Consider the following 27,367-nt stretch of genomic DNA (forward strand, 5'->3'; position numbering starts at 1 on the left):
GCCTTCTCTCTTCTTGTTCAGTCCACTTCCAGAGGCAAGAGGAGTGAGAAGCACTGGCTTCTGATTCTGCGCCAGATTAGGTCATGAGTGGATGTACTGTTCTCCTTACACGCATCAAATCTAACCGATAAACACGTTGATCTGACAGTCGTTGAGTGTTCTGAATGAGGAACCACAGCAGTGAGGAGCTGTGAAAGGCACAGTCTCTGCTTTGAGAAGTTTCTGTGGGACCGATCAGGCGGCCAGCATGGCCATATCTGGCTTTATGCACCTGCCCTGAAGTCAGCACAGGTCAGATTTTTCTAAATGGAGGTCTCAGCCCTTACTGACTCACTGGGTAATCAGACCCTTTGTTTTCATATAAGACTCATCTTCCACTGATAACAACTTTTGATAGTTAGCCTCTGGTTTTTCTGTCCTCCCTCCTACTTACATGCTCCAGAAAAGTTTCATATTTAAATAAGTCTAAGCATGAATCTCTGGTAAAGTGAAGACTGTTTCTGTAAAAAGGGTAAGTCTTCCCAGATTTGTGTGCCTCAGCTGGGACTGGCACAAATCTTTTTTTTTCTAGAATTGGTCTCCATTGCATGTTCCATTTTCTTTTCAGCTTTGATTTTTTTTTTTTAATCACCAAAGAAGAAGTTTGCCACCTAAACTGAAAAAAAGGTAGATAACCAATTTCTGTCTTGCTGTATCAAAAATTCTTTAAGGTCCTACAAATGCAGGTGATTATTACCAAAAGACTTGCAGTTCTAGGGAAGAGGAGGAATTCAGCATACCCCAACGAGTGCAGGGACTCGGGGCTTCACAGCCTGAGTAAGGTCATTCCTGAGGAGATAACATCTGTCACACTGCTAACAGGCCTCTCCGATGACCACATTTTCAGAACTGAGAATTGGTGGCAGTCTGACGCGTGGCCTGGCAAAAGGCCAGTGTCTTCTGTCTCTGAAATTGAGATTGTCCCAGAAAGGTGGTTGCCCACAGCACAGTGTGAAGAAACCTTTCACTGCTGCACTCAGCTTAATAGGTGAACCCAGGGATCTCTCAATCGTTTCACCCCTCAGCTCCCTCCCGCTGCCCACTCTCCTTGGACACCAGAGTTTATCACGTTGATTAAAGCAGACGTTCAAACAGTACTCCAAACTGACCTATCCACAATTTTCATTTTCATTTTTCCCCATCAAATCAGCGCCTGTCCCCCCTCCCTTTAAAAAGAGATATGTCAGCAGTACATGAACATAACTTCGCCTACTGATTCCCAGCAGGAGGTGTTTCTGCTCTCTATCGGACTGGCTCTTTCCAGATTAAAAAGTAATTCTTCCAAAAGAAGGTTTTATGGTTAAAATTAAACCACAGTCCAAAAGCTATTAGAACCTGGACTGTGGACAAATGCCAAAGACGACAGTTCCTGGGCATCTTCCAGACAGAGGAGAAAAGAGACCCACTAGAAGGACGAAATCTTCAATGATCACATAAAAAAGCTAAGTAAAATGTTGGAACCTGTTCAACCACCCTACTTCAGTTAGAAGGTACATTTTAACAACATTAGGAAAGCGAAACTAGCTGTGGGTGGGGTGGAAATGCTGCCAGGTCATCCCGCCTAAAGAAACCCCAAGATTGTGCCTACATGATGGACGTGCTGCGGTGGCACCACGGTGGCACCGCCGCACCACGCGGCCATGAGGATCACACTAGCATTTTCCGGACTCCTGCCCGGAGGGCTCTACCCATGTTTGGTGATCACTAGCTCATCACTTGAGGTCACTTGGGTTACTAGCCCTGATTTGTTATTCCACAGCATGATTAAGAAACAATCATCTAGGAAAACGATGTGTGCATGAAAAGGCCCGAGGGTGCTGAGAGCTTGCTGGGTCAGGCGTCTCGGTGGGAGGGTGGGAGGGGAGTGGGCAGGAAGGCAGGACCCGGGGAGGTCTGGCGAGATGACTCCGAGGCCAGCCTAGCAGCGCCCTCCCCTGGAAGGCTGGGAGCACGCCATCTGGGCTGGGTGGATGCTGACCAACGTCTTCTTCCAACCAGATGTGCGACTGCCCTCTATTGGAAAAAATGCTTTTCCATTTTGCCGGACAGATGGCTGAAGGGAAACATTGGCTAGAAGGCCCGCCAGGTGGCATTAGGCAAGGCAGGACCTTCTAAGTCTCAGTTTCCACATCTATAAAATGGGAGGGATGGTAACAGTATCTGTCCTTGAAAGGGTCATTATCAGGAGGAAATGAATGAAGTACCACTGTTTTCTACCTTTGCCTGCCTGCTCACTCTCTGCCCTGACATCATCCAGGTCACTTTCCTGAGGTGATCTTTCACTCCAGTGTCTCTGAACCAGAGGCACGATGATAAAAACAATATAGTCATGTTATTCTAAGGTCTAATAGCTAGTGGCATCTCACTTCTGGTAGCTTTAATAACTTCACAAATGTTTTAAACATAATTTTTTTTTTTTTTTTTTTTTTTTAGCAGTGCTTGCTGAAGCTGAAGACTTTTTTTTTTTTTTTTTAATTTACTTATGGCTGTGTTGGGTCTTCGTTTCTGTGCGAGGGCTTTCTCCAGTCGCGGCAAGCGGGGGCCACTCTTCATCGCGGTGCGCGGGCCTCTCACTATCGCGGCCTCTCCTGTTGCGGAGCACAGGCTCCAGACGCGCAGGCTCAGTAATTGTGGCTCACGGGCCCAGTTGCTCCGTGGCATGTGGGATCCTCCCGGACCAGGGCTCGAACCCGTGTCCCCTGCATTGGCAGGCAGACTCTCAACCGCTGCGCCACCAGGGAAGCCCTAAACATAATTTTCAAAGCATTTTTTCTTATAAGCATTTATATCATAATTTAAATCAATTTTCTGATAACTTATGTTCATTGTCTAAATCCCCCAGTGGATTATGAGTCCTCTAAATGCAGGGACCTGTGTGTCCTCTGTAACCCCAGTACCTACCCAGCATGGTGCCAGCTGCACAGCAGATGCCTGATAAACAATCTGCTGAATAAACACATGGATGAATCATAAGAATTGGTGAAGGCCAGCCAGGAAGGGCAGTCAGATATGGGGAAAAAAGTCCTTTTTCAAGAGTGGTAACATAAACTAATATTAAAAGTGAAAAGGCAGGGTGATGAAAGTTTTGGAACTAAATAGAGGTAGTCGTTGCACAACAGTGTGAAGGCACTAAATGTCACTGGATCATACACTTTAAAATGGTTAATTATACGTTATATGAATTTCACCTCAATAATAAAAAAAATGAAAGGGCAGAATCGTAATATAATAATTACGATCCATGATGATTTAGACATTCTACAAATACTTGATAAGTCAATATAAAGAGAATAATTTTGATACAGTGCCTGATGGTTTACATAAATGTTTCCACATAAGTGATTTCGTCTGTTCCTCACGACAAGCCCATGGACTTGCAGAGGAGGAAACCGAGAAGTGCAGAGGTCCCGGCAGCGACTTCCTGCTCCTCAGACAGGCCAGACGCACTCGCCACTGGGAGGCGCTGTCCGCGAGGCCTCCTGCCTGAAGAGGACTTCCTCCAAAAAGGACTTCCTCCAAAAAGGACTTCCTACTTCTCTCTCACCTCCGTCTGGGCCCCACTTGGAGAGTCACCTCATCAGAAAGGCCTTCCCCAACCACCTTATCTAAAAGAGCAGCCCAAACACCCCACTCTTGTCATTCTCTCTCCCTTACTCTGCTTGGTTTTTCTTCAAAATTCTTAGCTCATATTACATATTGACACAATTTTTCTGTCTCCTGCTTACAATAGCATAAGCAACAGAACAGGGATATCTGTCAGTTTTGTTCTCTGTTACAATTGTGACTTCTGGAATAGTGCCAAATAATAGGTGATTGATAAATATTTGTTAAAGAATGAATAAGTAGTAGAATTTTACCATGAACCTGGCTGGATCTTTTGGGGAGCCTAGGCTTTTTAAGCCACACCACAAAAATGAAACTGTAATGTGACTGAGATACAATACCAGTTGTTATAGTGGGAAGCAGCTGCATTGCACGGGGGGGTCAGCTCGGTGCTTTGTGACCAACTAGAGGGGTGGGATAGGGAGGGTGGGAGCGAGACACAAGAAGGAGGGGATATGGGGATATATGTATACATATAGCTGATTCACTTTGTTATACAGCAGAAACTAACACAACATTGTAACACAATTATACTCCAATAAAGATGTTAAAAATAAATAAATAAATAAATAGAGAAAGGTTAAAAAAAAAATACCAGTTGTTAGAGCACTATGACAAAGTGCTACGTTGTTCAGGAATGAGTCCCTTCATGCTCCTCTTGTCTCCAAGGGTGGGGCACCTGTCTCTTGTATCTCTGGCTCAGCACAGTGCCAACCACCTAGTATGGGCACTTGTCTATACGATATCAATAAGACATGATGGATTCTGGGCAATACAGCCGAGAATGGAAGAACTGAACACAACACGCGTCCAGGACCCACCCTGGGAGTGCACACCGGGGACTCTCTGAGGAGGAGAGGAAGGAGGAAGGAGAACGTGCTAGGCAGGGGTCAGAGTCCAAGGAGCACCAGGGTATGGCCTCGCAAGCCTTGAGTAATCAGGGTAGAAATGGCTCCTGAGACCAAATTGACCTGCAGTGCCAACCTTGTACAATTAATTCAGGCTCTCAGGGAAAGCTTGCAGGGCTGGCCTCCTAACAGTTGGGTCAGGGTGGTCTGACAGGATGGGTGACCCTTGCGAGATGGACAATGAACCTCTGAAACCCAGTGGCCATCCCAGAATGATACCCAGTGGCCTCTGAGAAATTCGTGCCCAGCAGCAGCAGCTGCCTTTCTTCAGCCTCTGAATCAGGCAGCCAGGCATGGTGGAAAACTGTCTGGGGTCACACCGATTAGGGGCCAAACTCCTGAAGCTCTGGTGTCAGCTCTGTTCCTTGCACCTGTTTGAACCTGTGTCTCTAAGTGCAGTTTTCAAATTGCGAACAAACTCACACAAGCATAAAAATCTATCATTTGTCCAAACTGACTGCTGCCATGGGCCTTGTTGCATCTTAAATGGAACAACATATTTAACATGGACAGATACCTGTTTGCCATCCTGTGCCTCACATTCTAACTTAATGGTACGGAAGCATGTTTTCAACTTTTAGTAAAGTCGTAAAATCTTTTAAAAATGTTCTGAAATTGAATTTCTGCAGAGAATTCCAAGCTATGTAAGCTATGATACACACACACACACACACACACACACACACACACGCATACACACACGTATTTTCTCTAGAAGCTTCCTTATAATACGTCCAAAGTACACAGCTCAAAATTCAAGCAAATTATTAATTACAAAACAAATTAAACAGAAAAAAATCACAGCATGATTTGTATAGCTGCCACTACTTTGGCCATTTTCCATGGGATGATTGATATTTCATTTTAATGGGTGCTGGTTTCAGGAACCATGACCATTCACCTTTGGCCTACACTGCCTGTATGTAACCCTCCTCCCTGTGGGCACTCAAGCATGGGTGGGTATTTAGTTTTTCTCAATTCCCACAGCATGAAAGAAAAAACAAACAAAGCAAAACACGTTACTGTTTTTATCTTATATTCTCTAACATTCAAAAAGAGTATTTGGTCATCAATGGAGGCCTCAGCTTGACACGAGATCAAATGCACAAGCACAGCTTGGCATCAAACTGGACCAGCAAACTCGGGCACCTGCAAATGTGGGCAGGGACCCCAGGCAGGCAGGCGGGCTCTGGCCAACTGCAGAGCACAGGAATGCAGACAGGCAGCAAGGGTTGCCATATGGGCCCAGGGTGGTCAGATCTTCTTACTTTTCAAGAAAAAACAGAAACCCAGGTTTTAATATGAACTCTAGATTTTTAAACATTAGCAGTTCGTTCTAAAAACTGCTTTAAGAATATTCTATCCAAACACTACACGTCTGTGGCTTGATATGGTGCTTGGGCAGCCTGTTCCTGAATCTGGGGAGTAGTAGGTGGTTCCAGTGGGTTCCGGCCTGAATCTGCCACTCATTAACTGCTCCCTGGTTGGTTGCGTCATGTCCCTCCCTTGGGTTCAAGTCCTTAGGTTCAAAGTGATGTACCTGCCTAATCACTTTGATTGACCAGTCCAGGCTCCAACTTCCTCATCTATAAAATGCAGATAGTAACACAACCCTGCTCATATGGCGATTATGGGAGTAAAGGAGATCCTGCAGGCAAAGCATCTAACTGCAAAGTAAGCATTTGGTGATAGATATCAGACACGATTAGCTGTAAGCTTGGTGCCTCCCTCCTCACCGTCATTCACAATTAATCAGCAAATCCTGTTAAATAGGTCTCCTAAAACCCTCTCCAGTCTATCCTCTTGTTTTCATCCCCACTTTCTGTGCCGTAGTTCATAGCCTCGTCCTCTCAACTCTGAACTGTTCCTTACATCGATCTAATGAACATACCTCCTGCTTTACTGAGCAGGGGACTCTGTGCCGGGGAGCTACTTAGTGTCCCACTTTGACCCACCCTCATACTGCGCCCAGCTGATTCGATCTCTCGGCTCAGCAAATTACTTAAAGCAAAGATCTGCTGGCGTCATTCTCCCTGTCACCTACAGAACAAAGGCCAACTTCCTTAGTCCTGCATTCAAGGCTGTCCCCAGGCTCTCCCCCAGCTCACATCCTACCGGTCTCTATAATCCTCTCTCTGCTCCGGCCACACCAAACTACTTTTCTCGCCTTTTCCAGAACGAGCCACACGGTTCCTGGTCATCATACATCAGCAACACTATTCTTTTTGCGTAGAATGTTTGTTTCTCTTCTTCTGACCCAACGTCAACACCTTCTCACCCTTTGAAGTCCAGCCCTAAATGGTCATCTCCACCATGAAGCCTTCTCTGATCAGCCCCCTAACCAGCCCCCAGAGTCAGGCCCTCCCTCCTCTGCGTTTCCCACCACACTTAGTACCTATGTCCCTTCAAGCCCATCTCACAATGTGTGGTAACTGGCTTACTGAGACATCTGTCTCAACGTGAGATAGACAGGAGGCCAAGGGCAAGAACCTGGTCCCTTATATTTGTTGCATTCCCAACTAGCACATGGTGAGTGTTCAGTGCTGGCTGAATGAATTAATGGGACCAAGAGGACATTTGAGCAAAAGCCAAACAATGATGTCATTTTTAATACAACCTGTTGTTAGAAACAGGGATCTTTGGGAATATGCAAAGAAAGAATAATAAAAATACATAAAATCACTCAGGAGCTCTTAATTCCCTGTAGTGTGTGCATTTTGGTTAAGTTTAGTAAAAAAGGATATTATATATATATGTAAAGTTGTAACTACCCAGATGATTGAAAATATCTGCACTTACAAAGCGGTGTCACAGTTTCTTGATCTTCACTTTTTCTTTCTGTGGTCTCGGTGGAATGCATCTGATATTCCAGGAGAAAATGTAATCCAGCCAAAGAACGAGTCTGATTATTTGGTTCACAATTTATATACTGCGAGGCGTAATCTGAGAGACCCACAAAACCAAAAACTGCTCGTCTTGACCTGGTGCCTGTGCAGGCTTCTTATAAGAAAGGCAACAATTTCTCGGTACTCAGATAATCACCAGAGGAGGCCAGCAGTGGATGGTCTTGGGAAGGCAGAGATCTGGGAAAGAAAATAAACATCATTTTTTTTTGGCATTTATGTTCTTAAAAACTTGTCTCTGAAGCGCTCATTCAACAAGCATTCACTGGGACTTCCCTGCCGGTCCAGTGGTTAAGACTCCGCACTTCCACTGCAGGGGGCGAGGGTTCCATTCCTAGTCTGGGAACTAAGATCCTGCACACCTTGCGGCAGCCAAAAACAAAATTTAAAAAACAAAACAAACAAAAAACAAAACAAAACAAAAACAACAAACATTCACTCAAGGAATGGAAGGGTGGCTCCACGGCCTCACTCCCCGCCCCCCAAGCAGGATGGCAGACCTCGCTTTGGCAGGCTAGGAGAACAGGTTGTGGGGTTTGGCTAGTAAGAACAGAGGCAGTTCAGCAGGGTGGTTTCCCATGCGGGTCTGGGGTCAGGCTGCCTTGGCTCAGGGCCTGGCCCGGGGAAGTTTCTAGTTGGTAGAGCTGATAGAGTGATAGTTCTTATCTCAGAGAGTTGTTGGAAGGAATAGATGATAGAGAACATGTAAAGCGCTCAGCATGGTGCCTATGAGATGATTCTGATTATTATAAGAATTCAGTAAATGTTAGCGATCCTCATTTGTTAAAAACATCCTACTAATAGGCTTAAGCCTTCTGCAGCTTATCTTTACAACTCTGCCCACACCCAATATCTCTACTTTATTGTCTTAACTATGAGATCAGAGCTCCTAGAGAATGGAAGAAAGAGCAAGCTATAAACTTCTGACCAATAAATAAGCAGAAATAATGGAGCCAAAGAGAAGAAAACAGCCCACATACACTGAACACCTGGTTGTGTACAGTGGCTCAAGCATAAAATAGATCTGGATGCTTGATGGCCATACTTGAAGGGAGATAACGAAGGGGCATGCCTTCGAACTGCTGAAGGAAATTCTTTACCTAGACGAGCCTAGACAAGTGTGGAATAAGACATTTTCAGGCATCTGAGCCTTCAAAAAGTCTGAGATATTCTAAGGAACAGCATAAATTATTACAGCAACTTCTCAATAGATGTTAAATAGTATTAAGACAGGTAAAGTCACTGGATGTGAAGGACTGATTCATACCACAAATACATGCTGAGTGCCTGTGATGTGTTGGTTAGACAGTGGATTAGAACAAGTAACCCAGCAGACATACGTCATTCCCTCATGGAGCTTACATTCTAGTGGGGAGAGATAGATAGTAAACAACCACAGAAGGGAAACTCCGATTCAGATGAATGCTCCAGAGAAAGAAACTGGGCCAAAAGCCCCAATTTTGGGTATACAAGAACTATAGCACATAGAACATCCAGCTAAATGACATCATCTAGACGCAATCAGATAAATCCAGAATGTTGGCCATCTATAAGAATACAGGCCAGAATTCGTTAAAAAGTCAAAGTTGTTAAAAACAAGTGGGAGATTAATGTAGATTAAAGAGTTAACAATCACATTCAACATATGAGCCTTGATTGGATCCTGGACCACGGGAAAAATTTTATAAAAGATATTTTGGGGACAAGGAAGGACATTTGAATATAGATTGAATATTAGATGATATTAGGGAATTATTCTTAATTTTTAATTTATTAAATTAAAAAAAATTTTAATTTGCTTAGGTATTATGGGTATGTAGGAGAATGTCTCTATTCTTCGGAGATATATGCTGAAATATATAGACATAAAGCAAATAGGGCAGGGCTTCCCTGGTGGCGCAGTGGTTGAGAGTCTTCCTGCCGGTGCGGGGGACGCGGGTTCGAGCCCTGGTCTGGGGGCATCCCACATGCCGCGGAGCGGCTGGGCCCGTGGGCCACAGCTACTGAGCCTGTGCGTCTGGAGCTTGTGCTCCACAACAGGAGAGGCCGCGATAGTGGGGGGCCCCGCGCACCGCAATGAGGAGTGGCCCCCACTTGCCGCAACTGGAGAAAGCCCTTGCACAGAAACGAAGACCCAACGCAGACAAGGATGAAAAAAATAAATTAAAAAAAAAAAAAAAAAAAAAAAAAGAATTCCTTTAAAAAAAAAAAAAAGCAAATAAGGCAAACTGTTATCAACTGCTGAATCTAGAAGAGAATATTTAATTGCCTATTGCTCTAATATTTCAACTTTTCTGTATATATTAATATGTCCAATATAAAAAATTGGATAGGTCTTCCCTGGTGGCGCAGTGGTTAAGAATCCACCTGCCAATGCAGGGGCCACGGGTTCGAGCCCTGGTCTGGGAAGATCCCACATTCCGCGGAGCAACTAAGCCCGTGCGCCACAACTACTGAGCCTGCGCTCTAGAGCCCGTGAGCCACAACTACTGAAGCCCACACGCCTAGAGCCCGTGCTCCGAAACAAGAGAAGCCACCGCAGTGAGAAGCCCATGCACCGCAACGAAGGGTTGCCCCGGCTCACCACAACCAGAGAAAAGCCCGTGAGCAGCAACAAAGACCCAACGCAGCCAAAAAAATATATATATGTATATATATACATATATACATATATATATGTAAAACTGGATAAAAAGGAATGGAGGAGAAGTAAGCATAGATAACTTTTTGGAGGAATTTAGCTGTGAAGGGAATGTATTAATTTCCTAGAGCTGCTGTAACAGATTACCACAAACTCGGTGGCTTAAAATGACAGAAGTTTATTCTCTCACAGTTCTAGAGGCCCAAATCAAGGTATTGAGAGAGGCCACACTCCCTGCAGAGGCTCTAGGGAAGACCCCATTGTGTTCTTTCCACCCTCTGGTGGCTATTAACATTCCTTGACTTGTGGCTGCCTCACTCCGGTCTCTTGCCTCTGGGGTCACACTGCCTCCTCTTCTTCTGTGTGTGTCTGATCTCCTTCTGTCCCTCTCCTTATAACGACACCTGTGCTGGCATATTGGGCTCACCCAGATTATCCAGAATAAGCTCCTTCTCTCAAGGTCTTTAACTTAATCACATCTTTCACCATATAAAGTAACATTCACTCTTCTGCCACAGGGGTAATAGTCACAGGTTCCTGGGGTTAGGAAGGGAATATATCTTTTGGGGCCGCTTCTGTGCCTAGCACAGGGAGGAAGAAAAATGGGACCGTAACTAGAGGGGAATGTGCAGCCAGAAAAGGTTTTGTTTGGTTTTTTTTAAGATACGAGAAATTATAGCATATTTACAATAACTGATTTGGGACAGTTTGTTGTACACTGCAGTAGCAGTACAATAATACAGTTGATTTGTTCATCGTGTTAGCCACTTGCACACAGGAAAATTCATACAGAAAATAGCAAGGCCATCATCAAAAAGCCTACAAATAATAAATGCTGGAGAGGGTGTGGAGAAAAAGGATCCCTCATACATTGCTGGTGGGAATGCAAATTGGTACAACAACTATAGAGAACAGTATGGAGGTTCCTTAAAAAACTGAAAATAGAGTTACCATATGATTCTGCAATCCCACTCCTGGGCATATATCTGAAGAAAACTATAATTCAAAAACATACATACACCTCAATGTTCATTGCAACACTATTTACAACAGCCAAGACATGGAACCTAAATGTCCATTGACAAATAAATGGATAAAGAAGATACGGTACGTGTGTGTATGTATGTGTATATATATATGTGTGTGTGTGTGTGTGTGTGTGTGTGTGTAATGGAATATTACTCAGCCATAAAAAAAAATGAAATAATGCCATTTACAGCAACATGGATGGACCTAGAGATTATCATACTAAGTGAAGTAAGCCAGACAGAGAAAGACAAATTTCATATTATAACGCTTATATGTGGAATCTTAAAAAAAAAAAAAAGAAGATACAAATGAATTTATCTACAAAACAGAAATAGACTCACATAGAAAACAAACTTATGGTTACCAAAAGGGAAAGGGGGAGAGGGATAAACTAAGAGGAGAAAAAAAGAAAATAGCAAAGTACCCTCAAGATGAAAATAACAGTTACTCTCTGAGAATTTGATTAAGAACAATGAAAAGGTAACGGAGGAGAACTTTTGTCAAACATGGCAGATTGAACAAATATATATGTTTATCTCCAAACCCCACCAAGATGAAAATAAAGGAATAAATATGGTATAAAAGCACAAAGACAGGGGCTTCCCTGGTGGCGCAGTGGTTGAGAATCTGCCTGCTAATGCAGGGAACACGGGTTCGAGCCCTGGTCTGGGAGGATCCCACATGCCGCGGAGCAACTAGGCCCGTGAGCCACAACTACTGAGCCTGCGCGTCTGGAGCCTGTGCTCTGCAACAAGGGAGGCCACGATAACGAGAGGCCTGCGCACCACGATGAAGAGTGGCCCCTGCTTGCCGCAACTAGAGAAAGCCCTCGCACAGAAACGAAGACCCAACACAGCCAAAAATAAATAAATTAATTTTTTTAAAAAACTTAAAAAAAAACCCACAGAGACAAAAGGAGCAGGAGAGCAGACAACAGTGGATCAGAGAGGTCAACAAAATTTTGGAGATGGAGGGGGAACTAACTTAACAGAGTGTGGGAAGCTGGGACTTAAAGAGGAGAATACAAACCAAAAGAGTAACAGTTCACTCTACTTGTCCCCCCAAAAGTTCAGGACCTGAAGGGACCAGATACCTCAGGTGGAAGGAGAAAGTCATGGAGCTGAAAACAGGGAAATTGATTAGAAGTCTGTATATAAATCAGTTAAACTCACAAATCCCTTCTCCAGCCCTTTTTAGCCTGGCAATGACCCCTTGCGGGATATCAGACGGTTTATTCTTTGGAGAAATTGAGTCTGCAAAACATTGACTCAGGGCCACCAGGCACAGCTGAAAGTAGTGGTGAGCACTGAGCTGAAAACAAAAGGACTGGGTGAAAATAGGCGTGCTGAATGTTGGATCCAAAACCCTACCCCCCTTGCCCTGCTGCCAGAACCTCAACAGTGGTGACCATGCAAATAATCCCCAGATAGGAGACTGGACAATCTTCTCTGGAGAAACTGAAGAGTTGCTGCAGTGTGATCTACAGATTCTGACATTTGAGGGTACCCACTAAAAAAACCCCGCTGCTCCAGTCACCTTAGAATGAAGCCCATCAATTAACAAGCCCCATCTGTGCACCTAGAGTTTCCAATTAGCTCTGCTCAGTGTCCTGTTCTTACATATGAATAGACAAATATCAAACATTTGAGGAAAACCTCCAACAACACACACACACACACACACACACACACACACACACACACACTCACACACCAGAAAGGGTGGAAGGGAATTCAGAGGAAACAATGTGAAAACCAGAAGAAAACTTAAAACCAGGAAAATTCCTCAGAGAGCTAAGAGCACATGTACATGAAACAAAAACAGAAATGCTATATGTAAAATAAGAAGCAATCAGTGAACAAGAGAGTTAAAATTAAAAATCTAATAGAAAGGATAAGAAGATAAAGTTAATAACATTTTCTATCCAGAGAGTAGAAGAAAAAGAGGGTGACATAAGTAGAAAAAAAGATGAGTATAATGCAGGCTCCCACACCCTGAAAACCACAGAAAATGGGGTGAGAGTGCAGGTTGGGCCGTGGTGTGGTAGAAAACAGGTAATTTACATATGAAAGGAAAACAGGTCACATCCATAGAGTTTAAAAAAGAAGACGAACAAAACTGTACTTATAAACAGCAGCACTTGGAAGTTAGAAGAGCGTGCCTTCGAAATTCTAAGGGAAAAACATTGCCAACCTAGAATCGCACACCCAGTTAAACTATCAGTCAAATATGAGAGAAGAATCAATATTTTCAGATAGATAAGGTGTTACAAAGTTTACCTCCCGTGGTTACTTTCTTTGGAAGCTATTAGATGATGTGGTTGACCAAAATGAGGCTGTAAAACAAAAAAGGGGAAGAAGATCTAAGATCCAGGCAGCAGGAGAACCAACACAGAAAAACAGAGAGAAGTGTTAAGAAGCTCAGGAAAGCAGCTCTGGAACAAGCCTAGAATGAGCCACCCTACATCAGACCCAGAGGACAAAGGACTCCAAGAAGGAAATTGCCAGGAAAAAAAAAAAAAAAGGAATTGATAGATTATCTGTTAGATTTGACTATATGAACAAAAATATGGCATAGAGTTTAACAGCACTTTTGGAGATGGGAAAATTAGGTAGGGGTGTGTAGAAAACTTAACAATTCAAAAACATGAGGCTATTATAAATTTGTGTTATGAGACTTATGATATGATGAAGTTTCTACCCCTTATAAATTGTAGACTTTAAAACGTATGTGGAGGAGAAAGGGTGACGTATTCCTTTCATCCTAAGTATCCATGACTGCTTTTTGCCACCTCTTAGATCCCTACCCAAGAGTCTTGATATTGATGCCTTGACACTAGATACTCAGAGAATCTTCTCTCTTCCCTGGGGTGACAATGGATGGTGGATGACATGTGGAAGACATAAAAGAAAGCCCCAAAGGAGACAGACACAAGGGGAAAAGTCCATGTGATTAGATGCATCATTAAAAGTCAAAGATGGAAATAATAATAATACAAAATAATTGAGACCGCTTCAAATTCAAATTTGATGTGGAGGTAAGGGGAACTTGTGGAAATGGTGATCATGGTGAAGTGACTAAAAAGGTGGAGCCCAGGGACTTCCCTGCTGGTCCAGTGGTTAAGAAACCCCCTTACAATGCAGGGGACGGGGTTTGATCCCTGGTTGGGGAACTAAGATCCCACACGCCACAGGGCAACTAAGCCCACACGCCTCAGCTACTGAGCCCGCATGCTCTAGAGTCTGCATGCCATAACCAGAGAGCCCACGTGCTGCAATGAAGATCCCTGCGTGCCACAACTAAGACCCGATGCAGCCAGATAAATAAATAAATACATATTTTTCAAAAAATAGTGGAGCCCGGGACTTCCCTGGTGGCGTAGTGGTTAAGAATCCGCCTGTCAATGCAGGGGACATGGGTTCAATCCCTGGCCCGGGAAGATCCCACATGCCGCAGAGCAACCAAGCCCAAGCGCCACAACTACTGAGCCTGCGCTCTAGAGCCCGTGAGCCGCAACTACTGAGCCTGCATGCCACAACTACTGAAGCCCACGTGCCTAGAGCCTGTGCTCCGCAACAAGAGAAGCCACTGCAATGAGAAACCCACGCACCGCATCGAAGAGTAGCCCCCACTCGCTGTAACTAGAGAAAGCCCGTGCGCAGCAGCGAAGACCCAAGGTAGCCAAAAATAAATAAATAAATACATTTATATATTTAAAAAAAAATAGTGGAGCCCAGCAATTATTCTGGATACAATCTGGGGGCTAGTTACAGGGAAGATCAGGGAGGCTGGGCTCAGTCCAGATATACAGGGCCCTGCGAGAGGCCTGTCCCCTTACACTGTAAAATTGGCTACATGGGAGAGGAGGGTACAGAAATAGTAAAGGAAATAACTTTAAAATCCAACAAACATAATCACTGTTGTGGGACTTGGCTTCTTACTTTTTTTCTTCACTTCTTTATTTTCTTATCTCTGCTCTTGCCTTTGTCACTTTGGAGCCCTTCATTATTCTTTAGGATCCTCTCTCAGAAACTGCACTCCAGCCTGCATCTCTGTCCACAACCTTCATGACCTATCCTTATCCTGCTGTAACTTTCCATTTTTCTCACTATGCATTCTCCTACATCTCATAAACCCAATCATGTGTTAAACTAAATCCTTCTAGCCTATCCCAAATCCATTTCTCAAACATTTCTCTATAAGCTCCTCAGTCACAGCTCTTTTCCAAGAAACCAATGTCCACTTTTCCTCTACCTATCAACACATTAACAAATCTTCTCTTTCTTCTCAAAATGTTCCATTTCCCTCTTTATCACTCTTCTTCACTTCCTTTGGTCCTGGTCTCCGCCTTCATCCCCAGTAGCTCTTCATTCCCACTCTCTCTTCTCTTAGGCAAAGATGCTCTCCTTTCCCTCTCATATTTACCCCTTCAGGGTCAGTAACTTTCTGCTTGTCTCTAATTTCTCCTCTCTGACTTGCAATACTTCCCCTATCTCCTTCTCTTTCCTTCTTTACCTTAAATCCTTCATCTGCCTCATTCACTGGTACCTTTGTCTATAATCTTTCTCTTCCATAGAAACGGATTCATCAGTATTATCATTCACTTCATCCAAGACATCCTCCTCAACCTCCACCCCTTCCTCAATCTCTTCATTGTTCTCCTCTACCTTTTCAAAAGGAATGTCCATCTCAGCATCAGTAATTTCTATCAATCTTTCATCACCAGTAACTTCCACCACTCTTTCAATTTTCTGTTCATTTATGCTCCCCATTCTTGAACCCTACAATTTCTCTCCACTAGTCCCCAGCTTCTCTCCCCTGGATCCCCGCCTTTCCCCGCTGAACAGCAGCTTCTCTCCACTTGACCTCTGCTTCTCTCCACTCGACCTCAGCTTCTCTCCACCTGACCTCAGCTTCTCTCCACTTGACCTCAGCTTCTCTCCACTTGACCTCAGCTCCTCCGCATTCTGCCCTAGTTCGTATCCTCTGCATCTCGAGTCCTCTCCACTGGTTCCCACGCCAATAAACTTCAACCTCTATTTAAACCCAAATCCCCCCCTAGACCCTGCTGTAGTCCCTGCATTCTCAGATTCAGCCTCTATTTCGTGTCTGACTTCTTGCTTTCCCCACACCTCGAGTTGTCTTTCCGCAAACCCGCGGAAGCCTGTAATGCACTTGCTACACTGCGCACTCGTTTCACATCCATCCTTTCCTGACTCCGGCCTGACTTTCCTCTCAAGACTGCCTTTTCCACATCTTCCAGTCTCCAGTCCTCAGACTCAAGCTTCGGGTCCCACATCCTAGGCTTTTGCGTGTTTCTACCCAGGAGCTCCATTCTCTTCCCGATCACGATGAGCCCGTTCCAGGGCATCCACAATTTTTCTCGCATCGTCTGCGCCCCTCTGCTTCCAGGCTCCAGTTGCGACCGCCCGCGGGTCCGGGCCTGGCTTCGGGCGCCCTGGCCGCGGGCCCTGTCGCGCCCCCTCGCCACCCTTTGCGGCTTACCCAGCCACTCCCTCATGTCCCAGAGCGGATGTCCAAACGGAACCCCTTTCTCCAAAGACATTAGCCCTTGTCCTCGTCCCTAGTCCGCCACCCCAACCCCGGCTCCCCATTCCCCTCACCCACGCCACCCTCCCACCCAGCCTTCTGGCCTGCCGCCCCGCCCACCGCCTGGAGGGCGCGAGACTACGGCAGTGCGCACGCGCAGGCCGCGCCAGGCCATTAGAAGGCGCGGCACAGAGGGGCGGCGGGCCGGAGTCAGCCAGCCTGGGGCGTGGGCTGACGCGACACTAGACCTCTGCGATCCTAGAGGCCCCCCGCCGCCCCGACTCCATCCCCCACGCTGTCGCCTGTTCCCGGCCCTCTCAGTTCCGTGCTGCCCCTTAAAAGCTGGGGCCTGGGCACAGGAACGACAGGCGTTGCAGCCAATGGCGTCCCGCACGGTAAAGCTGCTACCCAATCAAAAGGCGCGGCTGCGAGGGAACGGCGTGGAACCACGCCCGGCTCCAGGTGACTACTTGGCAGGGAGGGGAGAGTTCCTCTGTCAGCTGATAGGATCCCCGCTGGGTCCGTTTCTCGGGGAGATTTACCGGGGACCAACCTACGGGAGCGCGCGGGCAGTGACCCGCCGCGGAATTCCTGTGTGCTGTAGTCGAGAACGAGAGTGATGGAGGAGCATCGAGAGGCTGGGAAGGAGAGCAAGGTAGAGAAAGGATGCAAACACCCTCCCAATCTTCACCTCACTCCATGATACCCAGTGATGCCCAATCAGGGAGTGGTGTGTGTGTGTGTGTTCGTGCCCACGCATGAGCCAGAGAAAGGCGAGACCTGAGCAAGGGGGTGGGGCGCTTCTGTGGCATCAGCATGGGGGCTGGTGAGGATGCCAAAGGAGGCAGGGTTTACCGTGGCCCTGACAGATGGAAAAGGACCCGTCACTCTTACTCATCCCCTCCCCAGGACCGACTCATGCTGGTTTGATGGGGAAGAAGAAGGAAGGATGTTAGGGATTGAGAAGGGGCTGGAGTACCCTACTCCTTTCCCAAGATGGGGGAATACTGTTCAGCACTAATGGCTTCCCTTGTGTATCTATGTTCATGTAATCGTGAGACCATTCATTCTTTCCTCTTGACTTCATTCAACAAATAGTTTCTGAGCATCCTTGCGCCAAGGATGGTTAGGGGTGGGGCATACAGATGTGCACACTTTTAGGGGTAGGAGGAATGTGCCTACTGGTCTGTGACTGAGGATGAGGATGGAGCAGCTGTGGTCCACCTTTGAAGTCCCATCTCCCTCAAGCAGTTACCAAGCAGGTAGGAGACAGGGGACTTGGGGGCCTATTGCACCAATGAGCCAGACTTTGGGGGTGGGGGGCAGTTGGACGGAGGAAGAGCCTGCCATGGGGGTGTTGGAGAAGCCAAGAAGTGAGGAGTGGGGATCAAGTGGAATATGAAGAAGTGAGAGGGGTGAGAGACCAAAGTATGGAACAGAAAGCATCTGTTTCAGTGTTTATCTATGTTCATATTCACGGTTAAATTAGTTAACACAGGGACTTCCCTGGTGGTCCAGTGGTTAAGACTTTGCCTTCCAATGCAGGGGGTGCAGGTTCGATCCCTGGTGGGGGAGCTAAGAGCCCACATAGGTTGTGGTCAAAAAACCAAAACATAAAACAGAAGCACTAATGTAACAAATTCAAAAAAGACTTTAAAAATGGTCCACATCAAAAAAAAATCTTTAAAAAAATTAGTTAATATATATAAACTGCTTAGAGCAATGCCTGGCATATAGGTGGAGCAAATATAAGTGTTAGCTATTATATTACTACTACTGTTACCAGTAATAGTGGATGCTATGTGTTCTGAGGATATACTGGACTGTCAAACTGAAGGGTGCACCCCTAACATTTGTAGATGCCAGACTCTTTGAAAATCTATTATTAGACCATGTCCTCCAGAGTAGTCATTGCCTTCTTCAAAATTATCCTATAAATATAGAGAAATGAAAAGAGTAATAAATGAATATGTAAGTAAAAATATGACAGAGAAAATGAAATAACATAAAATACTTGACTAATCTAACAGAAATCAAGAAAGAAAGAATAAAGCAACTATACTCCAATAAAAATTAATTTAAAAAATAAAGAAAGAAAGAATAAAGGAACAAAAAAACAGATGAGATGAAGAGAAAACAAAAAGTAAGATGGCAGGTTTATAGCCTACTATATCAGTAATTACAATAATAATGAATGGAACAAAAACTACAGTTAAAAAACAAACATCTGGGCTTCCCTGGTGGCGCAGTGGTTAAGAATCTGCCTGCCAATGCAGGAGACACGGGTTCGAGCCCTGGTCCAGGAAGATCCCACATGCCGCGGAGCAACTAAGCCTGTGTACCACGACTACTGAGCCTGTGCTCTAGAGCCCACAAGCCACAACTACGGAGCCCAAGTGCCACAAATACTGAAGCCTGCGCGCCTAGAGCCTGTGCTCTGCAACAAGAGAAGCCACGACGATGAGAAGCCCGCACACAGCAACGAAGAGTAGCCCCCGCTCGCCACAACTAGAGAAAGCCCGTGCACAGCAACAAAGACCTAACACAGCCATAAATAAATGAATAAATAAATAACTAAATTTATTTTAAAAAATCTTCAGATTGGATTTTTAAAAAACAACTTAATTCTGTTAAAAGAGACATACTTTATAAGGACACAGAAATATTGAAAAACTGATGGAATATATACACTATGAGCACACTAACAAAAAGAAAGCTGGTGTGGCTTTATCAATTTCAGACTGGAAGACAAGAAAGAAGTATTACTAGAAATAAAGAGGAACATTTTATAATGATTAAAGAGTCAATTCAACAGGAAAACACTCCTCAATTTTATGCACCTAATAACAGTTTCAAAATATGCAAAATAAAAAATTACATATGCCACAGAGCAGCTAAGCCCGTGCGCCACAATTACTGAGCCTGCACTCTAGAGCCCACGAGCCACAACTACTGAGGCCCACGCACCGCAATGAAGAGTAGCCCCCGCTCGCCGCAACCAGAGAAAAACCGCACACAGCAACGAAGACCCAACGCAGCCAAAAATAAACAAATAAATAAATTTATATATATATAAAAAAATTACTGAGAAAAAGAAGACCTAAATCACTGGGAAGATATTCCATGTTCATGGATTGGAAGGTTCAGTATTGTAAAAACATCTGTCCTTCTCAATTTGATCTATAGATTCAATGTAATCTTAACCAAATCCCAGAAAGTTTTTTGGGGGTAGAAATTAACAAGCTGATTCTAAAATTTGTGTGGAAATGCAAAGGACCTACAATAGCCAAAATGATTTTGAAAAAGAACAAAGTTAATTCTACCTGATTTCAACGTTGCCTGTCAATTACAGTAATCAAGAGAGTGTGATATTATCAAAAGTATAGATATATACATAAGTGGAACAGACTAGAGAATACAGAACTGATCACACTTATGAATAAATAAAATAAAATCAATTGATTTTCTACCAAGGTGTACACTAAAACAAATCAATAGTGAAAAAATAGTGTTCTTAAACAAATAGTGCTAAAATCACTGGCTGTATATAGGGCAAAAATGAATCACAACCCATACCTTACACTGCATACAAAATGAATGAAATGGACCATAGACCTAAAACTGTTAATTTCTAGAAGAAAAAAATAGAATATCTTCATGACCTTGGGGTAGGAGTGCTTCTTCAAGAGTACACAAACCACAAAAGAAAAGATTGATATGTTGAGCTTGTAAAATTATAAGCCATTAATAGAGTGAAAAGGCAACCCATAGAGTAGGAGATATTGGCAAAACATATGACTGACAAAGGGCTTGTCTCCAGGATATTTAAAGAGTTCCTACAAATCAATAAGAGAAAGATGATCTGATTTTTAAAAGAGGATGGCAGGGAGGAGCAAAAGGCTTGAATAGGCACTTTACAAAAGAAGATATCTGAATGTCTAATAGGTACATGAAATGGTGTTCGATATCATTTCTCACCAGGGAGTACAAGTTAAAGCCACAATGCACTATTTTTTTTTTAAAGATGTATTTATTTATTTGGTGGCGCTGGTCTTTGTTGTGGCATGTGGGATCTTTTAGTTGTGGCATGCGGGATCTAGTTTCCCAACCGGGGATTGAACCCGGGACCCCTGCATTGAGAGCATGGAGTCTTAACCACTGGACCACCAGGGAAGTCCCCACAATGCAGTATTACTGTACCTCCACCAGTAAGGCTAAAATTAAAAGGACTAACAGTTCTGGGGGGCTTCCCTGGGCGTAGTGGTTGAGAGTCTGCCTGCCAATGCAGGGGACACGGGTTCGAGCCCTGGTCTGGGAAGATCCCACATGCCGCGGAGCAACTAGGCCCGTGAGCCACAACTGCTGAGCCTGCGCGTCTGGAGCCTGTGCTCCGCCACAAGAGAGGCCGCGATAGTGAGAGGCCCGCGCACCGCGATGAAGAGTGGCCCACGCTCGCCGCAACTAGAGGAAGCCCTCGCACAGAAACGAAGACCCAACACAGCCAAAAATAAATAAATAAAATAAAGAATTATTTTAAAAAATAATAATAATAATAAATAAATAAATAAATGGATCATCACGTTTAAAAAAAAAAAAGGACTAACAGTTCTAAATATTGGCAAGGATGTGGTGCAACTGGAACTTTCATTCAATGCTGGAGGGAGTGTGAATTAGTACAGTCACCTTGGAAAACTGTTTGGCAGTATCTATGAAAGCGTTCTAAACACATGCCTACCCTCTGACCAAGCCATTCTCGTACCCAACAGAAATGAGTACTTAGGTCCCTCAAAAGATATATGCAAGAATGTTCATGGCAGCTTTATTCATAATAGCCCCAAACTTGAAATAATCCAAATGACCACCAACAGTAGAATGGATAAACTACAATACGGTCATATGATGGAACACTACACAGCAATGAAAAAGAAACACTGCACTCAATGACATAGATGGGTCTCACTAAAGAACATGGACACAAAATAGTATATACTGTGTAACTGCATTGATATGAGGCTCAAGGCCATGTAAAATTAATCTATGGTGCTAGAAGTCTAAGAGTGGTCCCACAGTGTCCCAAATAAGTGCTAAAGCCTGAGAGGAGAGAGGGAGGCCTCTGGGTGTGAGAGGTGGGCAGGTGCCAGTTTATATACTGGTGAGTAGTACTTGAAGGGAGAGTGGCTTCTGAGCCTCTACCTCTCTCCCTAGTACCTCTTGGCACAATGGTGTGGACATAGCAGGTGTTCAATAAATGCTTGTTGAGATAGCTCAGTGTAAGAATGAACTAGTAACTTGGTGCCTCAGGGATCTTTTCACTTAGAGAAATACAAGTGCTTGGCCTCCAAGTCAGTGCCTCTTGGCACCAAACGTAGTGAATGGAATGGTCTCAGGAGCCCCTCAAAAGGGGTGGGACCGTCTCATCCAGCTCACTTTACACCTGGTGAAAGGTACCTGAGGTAACCAGCTGAGAAGGGGTGGGCAGGTAACTGAGGAAGTGCATGGGGTTTGGAACCGAGAAACTCTGTTCAAATCTGGCCCTGCCACTTTGCAGCTGTGTGATCTCGGCCAAGTTATTTCACCTCTCTGGTGGTCGCAGCTTCCAGGCCTATAAAACGGGGAGAGTTCTGCCTACTTCAGAGGATGGAGGGGTGGGAAAGTGTCGTTGTGAATCCCTGAGCAGTGACTTATCAGGATCCCTCGGGAGGTGGGGGGGGGGGAACAGCCGGCGACCCCAGGGCGTGGGGGAAGTAATGCTGCTGAGGTGGGCTCTGCAGGAGGACCAGAAGCCTGCGGCGAGGATGGGCGGGGGGGGCCGTGGTCAGTCATGTCAGGGAACCTCCCTTCCCCCACAGCCCTCCTCCATGTCCGTGGACCTGCAGGGAGACAGCTCCTTACAGGTGGAGATCTCTGATGCCGTCAGCGAGCGGGACAAGGTGAAATTCACTGTTCAAACCAAGGTGAGGCTGCACGGGAGCGGGCGTGGGGGGGAGTGGGGTTCACATGGCTGCTTCAGGAGCCTGAGGAGCCTCCTTCCCTCAGCCTCTGCTCGCCTGGCGCGCAGATGCCAGCGCAGCCTCTGGGCCCTGCTCCTCAACCTGGCTCTTGGCCCCTGGCCCTCTGAGAAAGAGGGCATCTTGTCTAGTCTCGTACAGCCTCTGCCTAAGGCCCCAAGTCCTACCATCCCCTGTCCACCCTCCTGAGAGTAGTCATGGATGTGTGAGCCCCAACTTGGGCCTCCCCTGGGATGTGGGATTGGCGAGGCCCAAAAGTGGGTGCCCAGGAAGCTTGGTGGGTGTAGGGCTTGGGCAGGGGAGGAAAGACACCTCAGATAGGCTCCCCGGCTTCCAGAGCTGCGTCCCTCACTTCGCCCAGACCGAGTTCTCAGTCGTGCGACATCATGAGGAGTTCATCTGGCTACACAATGCCTACGTGGAAAACGAGGAGTACGCCGGTCTCATTGTGAGGAGAGGCCGGCCTGGGCACCCGGGGGAGGCCGGGAGGCTGGGCCAGGCTTCGGGTTGCAGGTGACGCCCTTCTCAACAGCGAGAGGACTTCCAGCTCTGTCCCTCCTTGGAGCAGATCCCCCCAGCCCCTCCAAGGCCAGACTTTGAGGCTTCGAGGGAAAAACTGCAGAAGTTGGGTGAGGGAGACAGCTCTATCACGCGGGAAGAGTTTGCCAAAATGAAGGAGGAGCTGGAAGCGTGAGTGCCGCCCCCCTTTCCTGTCTGTGACAAAGCCCCAGCCCAGCCTCTCCTGACAGCCCCAGGGTTTCTCCCCTGACTGTCCCCCGTGGATGTTTAGGACCCTGCTCCTCACTCCAGGGCTGCCGAGGGGCAAGGGGGCAGGAGGGGGGAAGGAGCCAGGGAGGGCCCGTGAGCTGCCTGCTGTCCTCTGCAGGGAGTATCTGGCCATCTTTAAGAAGACAGTTGCGATGCACGAAGTCTTTCTGCAGCGCCTGGCGGCCCACCCCACCCTGCGTCGAGACCACAACTTCTTTGTCTTTTTGGAATATGGCCAGGATGTGAGCTGGGGTCCCCCCTGGGGGTGGGGGGCAAGGTTCTAAGTGGGCTCAGGCCTCTGTCTCATCAGCTTGGCGAGTGGTATATGCCCGGGGTGGGAGGTGCAAATGCCCACCCTGACGTTGCACCCTCCCTACGTGTGCCTCAGCTGAGTGTCCGAGGAAAGAACAGGAAGGAGCTCCTTGGGGGGTTTCTGAGGAATATTGTGAAGTCTGCAGATGAAGCCCTCATCACTGGCATGTCAGGGCTCAAGGTGACTTGGGGGGCCCCCTCTCTGGATTCAACCCAGGGCCTCAAGTCCCCAGCAAGGATTAAGACCCTGGGTGCCTGTGGGAGGGAAGCCACTGATGGGGCCCTGCCTAGAGGGAGATTGTGCCACGCCCGGGAGCCCGAGGCTGCGCTGCTCCTGGTGACTCGGTGTGAGTGGGTCCTGTCTGGCTCCCTTAGGAGGTGGATGACTTCTTCGAGCATGAGAGGACCTTCCTGCTGGAGTACCACACCCGCATCCGGGACGCCTGCCTTCGGGCAGACCGAGTCATGCACTCTCACAAGTGTACGCAGGGCCCCAGGGACCCTGGATTCTCCCCAGTGGCCCTACTCCCCAGGGGAGAGGAGAGAGCAGGAAATGCCCTGTGTCTGTCCGTGGCCACAAACACCAGGGGTGGGGCTTGACGTGCAGACCAAGGGGCTCTGATAGAGGGCTCTTCCCCAACAGGCCTGGCAGATGATTATATCCCTATCTCAGCTGCACTGAGCAGTCTGGGAACACAGGAAGTCAACCAGCTAAAGACGTGAGGACTCCCTCTCGCCCCTCTGCCCTCTTTCTTTGCCTGTAATACTGTGTCTGTCCATGAGGGGTCACTCCATGGAAGCCTACTATCAGCTCTAGTGGGAGATGCAGAAGCTCCTCTTGGGCTTTGGGAGAGAAAGAGAGGGAGGGTTCCCCAAGGGGGACCCAAGGGCAGGGAAGCTTTAAGCAACCCCTAAGACCCCTGCCCTAACTCCCCCCCACCGTCTCCTAGGAGCTTCCTCAAATTGGCAGAGCTCTTTGAACGATTAAGGGTGAGTACTGCCTTCTGTGTTGAAAGGCCACCCAATGATCCTTTGCAGGGAGGAGAGTGTCCCGGGAGAGGGGAAAGCTGCAGGGTCATTTTGGAATGTTCAGTGATAACTGGGGCTCAGTGAGGCCCTGGACTCGCTCTCCAGACTAGTTTAATAAGAGATGGAGTGGAGACAGGGATCCAACCTCAAGTGTGGGTGTGTGGTGATGGGGGAGGAGGTGGGAAGTGGGCTTGGCGAGGCACTTAGAAGGATGTGCCGCGTGCCTCTGGCAGACTGTTCTGTGCTGCCAGCATCCTGCCCCAGACACACTCTTCCTGAACTCCTCTCCAAGAAAGTCACCGGAGTGTGCCAGTCTTCCTAAAATGTCCGTTGGACCCCATCTCTTCCCTGCTCAGGGCCCTTCAGTGACCCTATCCCTCCTAGAAACTACCCAAGACACAAAGCTCGAAGTCCCTAGCTTGCATCTTAAGCCTGTTGTGATCTGGCCCACTGCTGCCCAAGTGCCCCACTGAACTTATGGTTCCCTGAAAACATACCAGGCCTGCACAACTGCAAAGCCTTTGGCTGTTGTCTAATCCCTACTCAACCCTCAAGATCCAGATCAGATGCCACCTCCTCTGTGAAGCCTTCCCTGGCCTGCTCCCCTGAACCTCAGGGCTTGACATAGCGTGGGTATCAAGTGACCCTACTTGGTATTTAGATGAACAGCAGCACCCCCAGTCCTTAGCTGCCCCCGCACCAGCTCCCTCCCCAGCCTCCACTTTCCTGATTCAGAAACTGGAGGGCCGAGTGGCTTCTGATGAGGACCTGAAGCTGTCGGACATGCTGAGGTACTACGTGCGCGACTCACAGGCAGCCAAGGTGAGAGGTGGCCCCAGAGCAGACCTCAGGGCTGGAGCCACCAGGGAGGGCGGGCAGGCAGGCAAGGGCCGTGGGCCAGGGATCCTGTGCCCCTGCCGGCCCCAGGACCTGCTGTACCGGCGGCTGCGGGCGCTGGCAGACTATGAGAACGCCAACAAGGCACTGGACAAGGCGCGCACCAGGAACCGGGAGGTGCGGACCGCTGAGAGCCACCAGCAGCTGTGCTGCCAGCGCTTCGAACGCCTCTCCGACTCAGCCAAGCAGGGTAAGCCCCACGGCCCTGGTGCCCCTGCCACTGCACTGCTGACCCTGCCGGGGTCCCCATTCCTCTCTTCTCCAGAGCTCATGGACTTCAGATCCCGCCGCGTCTCCTCTTTCCGCAAGAACCTCATGGAGCTGGCGGAGCTGGAGCTCAAACACGCTAAGGTGAGCCCTCCAGCCTCCCCAAGCCTTCTTGCTGCTTTCCTGGCCTCCCACCCCTGGGCCTCTAGGCTCTTATCAAGTGTCTTGGTGCATGGGGGGGTGCGGTGGAGCTTGGGGGGAGGTTAGGCTGCCAGGAGCAGCCCCAGCTGTTCAGGGCCACAGTTCCCCATCTTGGATCAGGACCATTCCCTTCTGTCATTGGTAGTGAGGCCTCAGTAAATGGTAGCTGTTATTGCTGAGGACAGGGATGGGGACAGAGGAGCTATCCAAGGTGGGGTAACAGAGGCGGTAGCAGCAGATGGGAGACATCAAGAATCTCTCCTCTGCAGGCCAGCACCCTGCTTCTCCGGAACACCCTTGTCATCCTCAAGGGAGACCCTTAGAGCCACCGGAGTCCCCCCAGACCTCCCACCCCAGCAAGATGCCTCCTTCCCCACCCCAGGAGCCACTCACCATGCCCCGTGACTTCTCAGGGCAAGGCCCACCCCTACCCCAAGGTGCCAGGCCCTGCAAGATAGGGCAGCATGGGCACCACACTTGGCCACAGGTAAGCAGAGCCCTCACCTGGGGAAACCCAGGGGCCCTGACCTCCCTCCCCAGAGGCTATGGGGCAGCCGCAACCCACCTCTGGCCCCCCAAATTCATTTGTCTCCAGCTTGTTCACAAATAAAAAGCCTGGTTCTGTAGCAAGGAGGCTTGCTTGTCCTGACTTCCCAGTTGGAGGGCCCACCAAGTACATCCTCTAACGGGGCACCATGGTAGAGACCAGATCCGGGGGGGGACACCCCTGCAGTTTCTTCAGCCACTTTTCAGAGTGCCAGTAGTGCTCTCTGTGGGAAGGTACAAGGCCCAGAACTTGGAATCCAGGAGCAGTGTTCAAGGCGTGCCAACACCCCCATAAACCCTGGCACAGACCACACATAAAACGAATTACAAATCCTCTACACCCACTTCCTAATCAGTAAAATGGAACTACCCCTTCCTGCCTCCCTACCAGAGATACTGGCAAGCTCCAAGGAACTAAGGAACCAGCTCTAACTCCAGGAGGCAGGGAGGGGGCCGGGTATAAATCCTCCATCACCACCACCCCTAGGGCAACACTTCCACCTTTACCTGCGGGGCAGGTGAAAGCCCAAAGCATGGGCTGGAAAGAGCCCACAGCAATGCCAGCAAGAAGCGTGGGGCTCCAGCCAACACCCTCTTAGTTAAACACAGGCAGGTGGAGCCCAAGACACTTGGGTCTGAAGTCCCGGACTCCACCTGGCTGGCCCCGCCCCAGACCCCGGCCACATCTGCAGAAGGCCAGAGACTCAACCTGGCGTCTGACTCACA

General features: G+C 47.4%; 1 protein-coding gene and 1 long non-coding RNA gene across 12 annotated transcripts; one reads left to right on the plus strand and one right to left on the minus strand.

The window, feature by feature from the left end:
* Positions 1 to 5,698: 5,698 nt before the first annotated feature.
* LOC137772632 (uncharacterized) lies at positions 5,699 to 15,422 on the minus strand. The gene is made up of 3 exons (XR_011075508.1): positions 15,065 to 15,422; positions 7,350 to 7,633; positions 5,699 to 5,817 (listed from the first exon to the last, which is right to left on the minus strand). It is a non-coding gene; the product is annotated as an uncharacterized lncRNA (long non-coding RNA).
* Positions 15,423 to 16,850: 1,428 nt separating this feature from the next.
* Positions 16,851 to 26,684, plus strand: SNX32 (sorting nexin 32). Of its 11 annotated transcripts, none has more exons than XM_068556317.1 (13): positions 17,160 to 17,328; positions 22,523 to 22,627; positions 23,019 to 23,129; positions 23,214 to 23,371; positions 23,568 to 23,691; positions 23,838 to 23,942; positions 24,137 to 24,242; positions 24,405 to 24,480; positions 24,712 to 24,751; positions 25,526 to 25,612; positions 25,718 to 25,877; positions 25,953 to 26,038; positions 26,365 to 26,684. In XM_068556317.1, the coding sequence occupies exons 1-13, from the start codon at positions 17,293 to 17,295 to the stop codon at positions 26,416 to 26,418; spliced, it is 1,248 nt and encodes a 415-aa protein (XP_068412418.1). In that variant the 5' UTR covers positions 17,160 to 17,292; the 3' UTR covers positions 26,419 to 26,684. The 11 variants fall into 11 exon arrangements, with proteins under 11 accessions (XP_068412414.1, XP_068412412.1, XP_068412418.1 ...); XM_068556318.1 differs by having other exon boundaries at positions 23,250 to 23,371; XM_068556313.1 differs by lacking the exon at positions 17,160 to 17,328 and adding exons at positions 16,851 to 17,135; positions 17,835 to 17,935 and having other exon boundaries at positions 25,526 to 26,038.
* The last annotated feature ends 683 nt before the right edge of the window (positions 26,685 to 27,367 follow it).

This window comes from Eschrichtius robustus, chromosome 11 (assembly GCF_028021215.1).
Source record: "Eschrichtius robustus isolate mEscRob2 chromosome 11, mEscRob2.pri, whole genome shotgun sequence".
NCBI lineage: Eukaryota > Metazoa > Chordata > Mammalia > Artiodactyla > Eschrichtiidae > Eschrichtius > Eschrichtius robustus.

What these genes read in the sequence shown, in the direction of transcription:
- SNX32 (XM_068556309.1), top strand. Translation starts at nt 17,293, where the DNA reads ATGGAGGAGCATCGAGAGGCTGGGAAGGAGAGCAAG. An exon ending in AGCTCTTTGAACGATTAAGG is followed by an intron (nt 24,752 to 25,525) that starts GTGAGTACTGCC and finishes TTCCTGATTCAG; the next exon opens with AAACTGGAGGGCCGAGTGGC. An exon ending in TGGAGCTCAAACACGCTAAG is followed by an intron (nt 26,039 to 26,364) that starts GTGAGCCCTCCA and finishes TCTCCTCTGCAG; the next exon opens with GCCAGCACCCTGCTTCTCCG.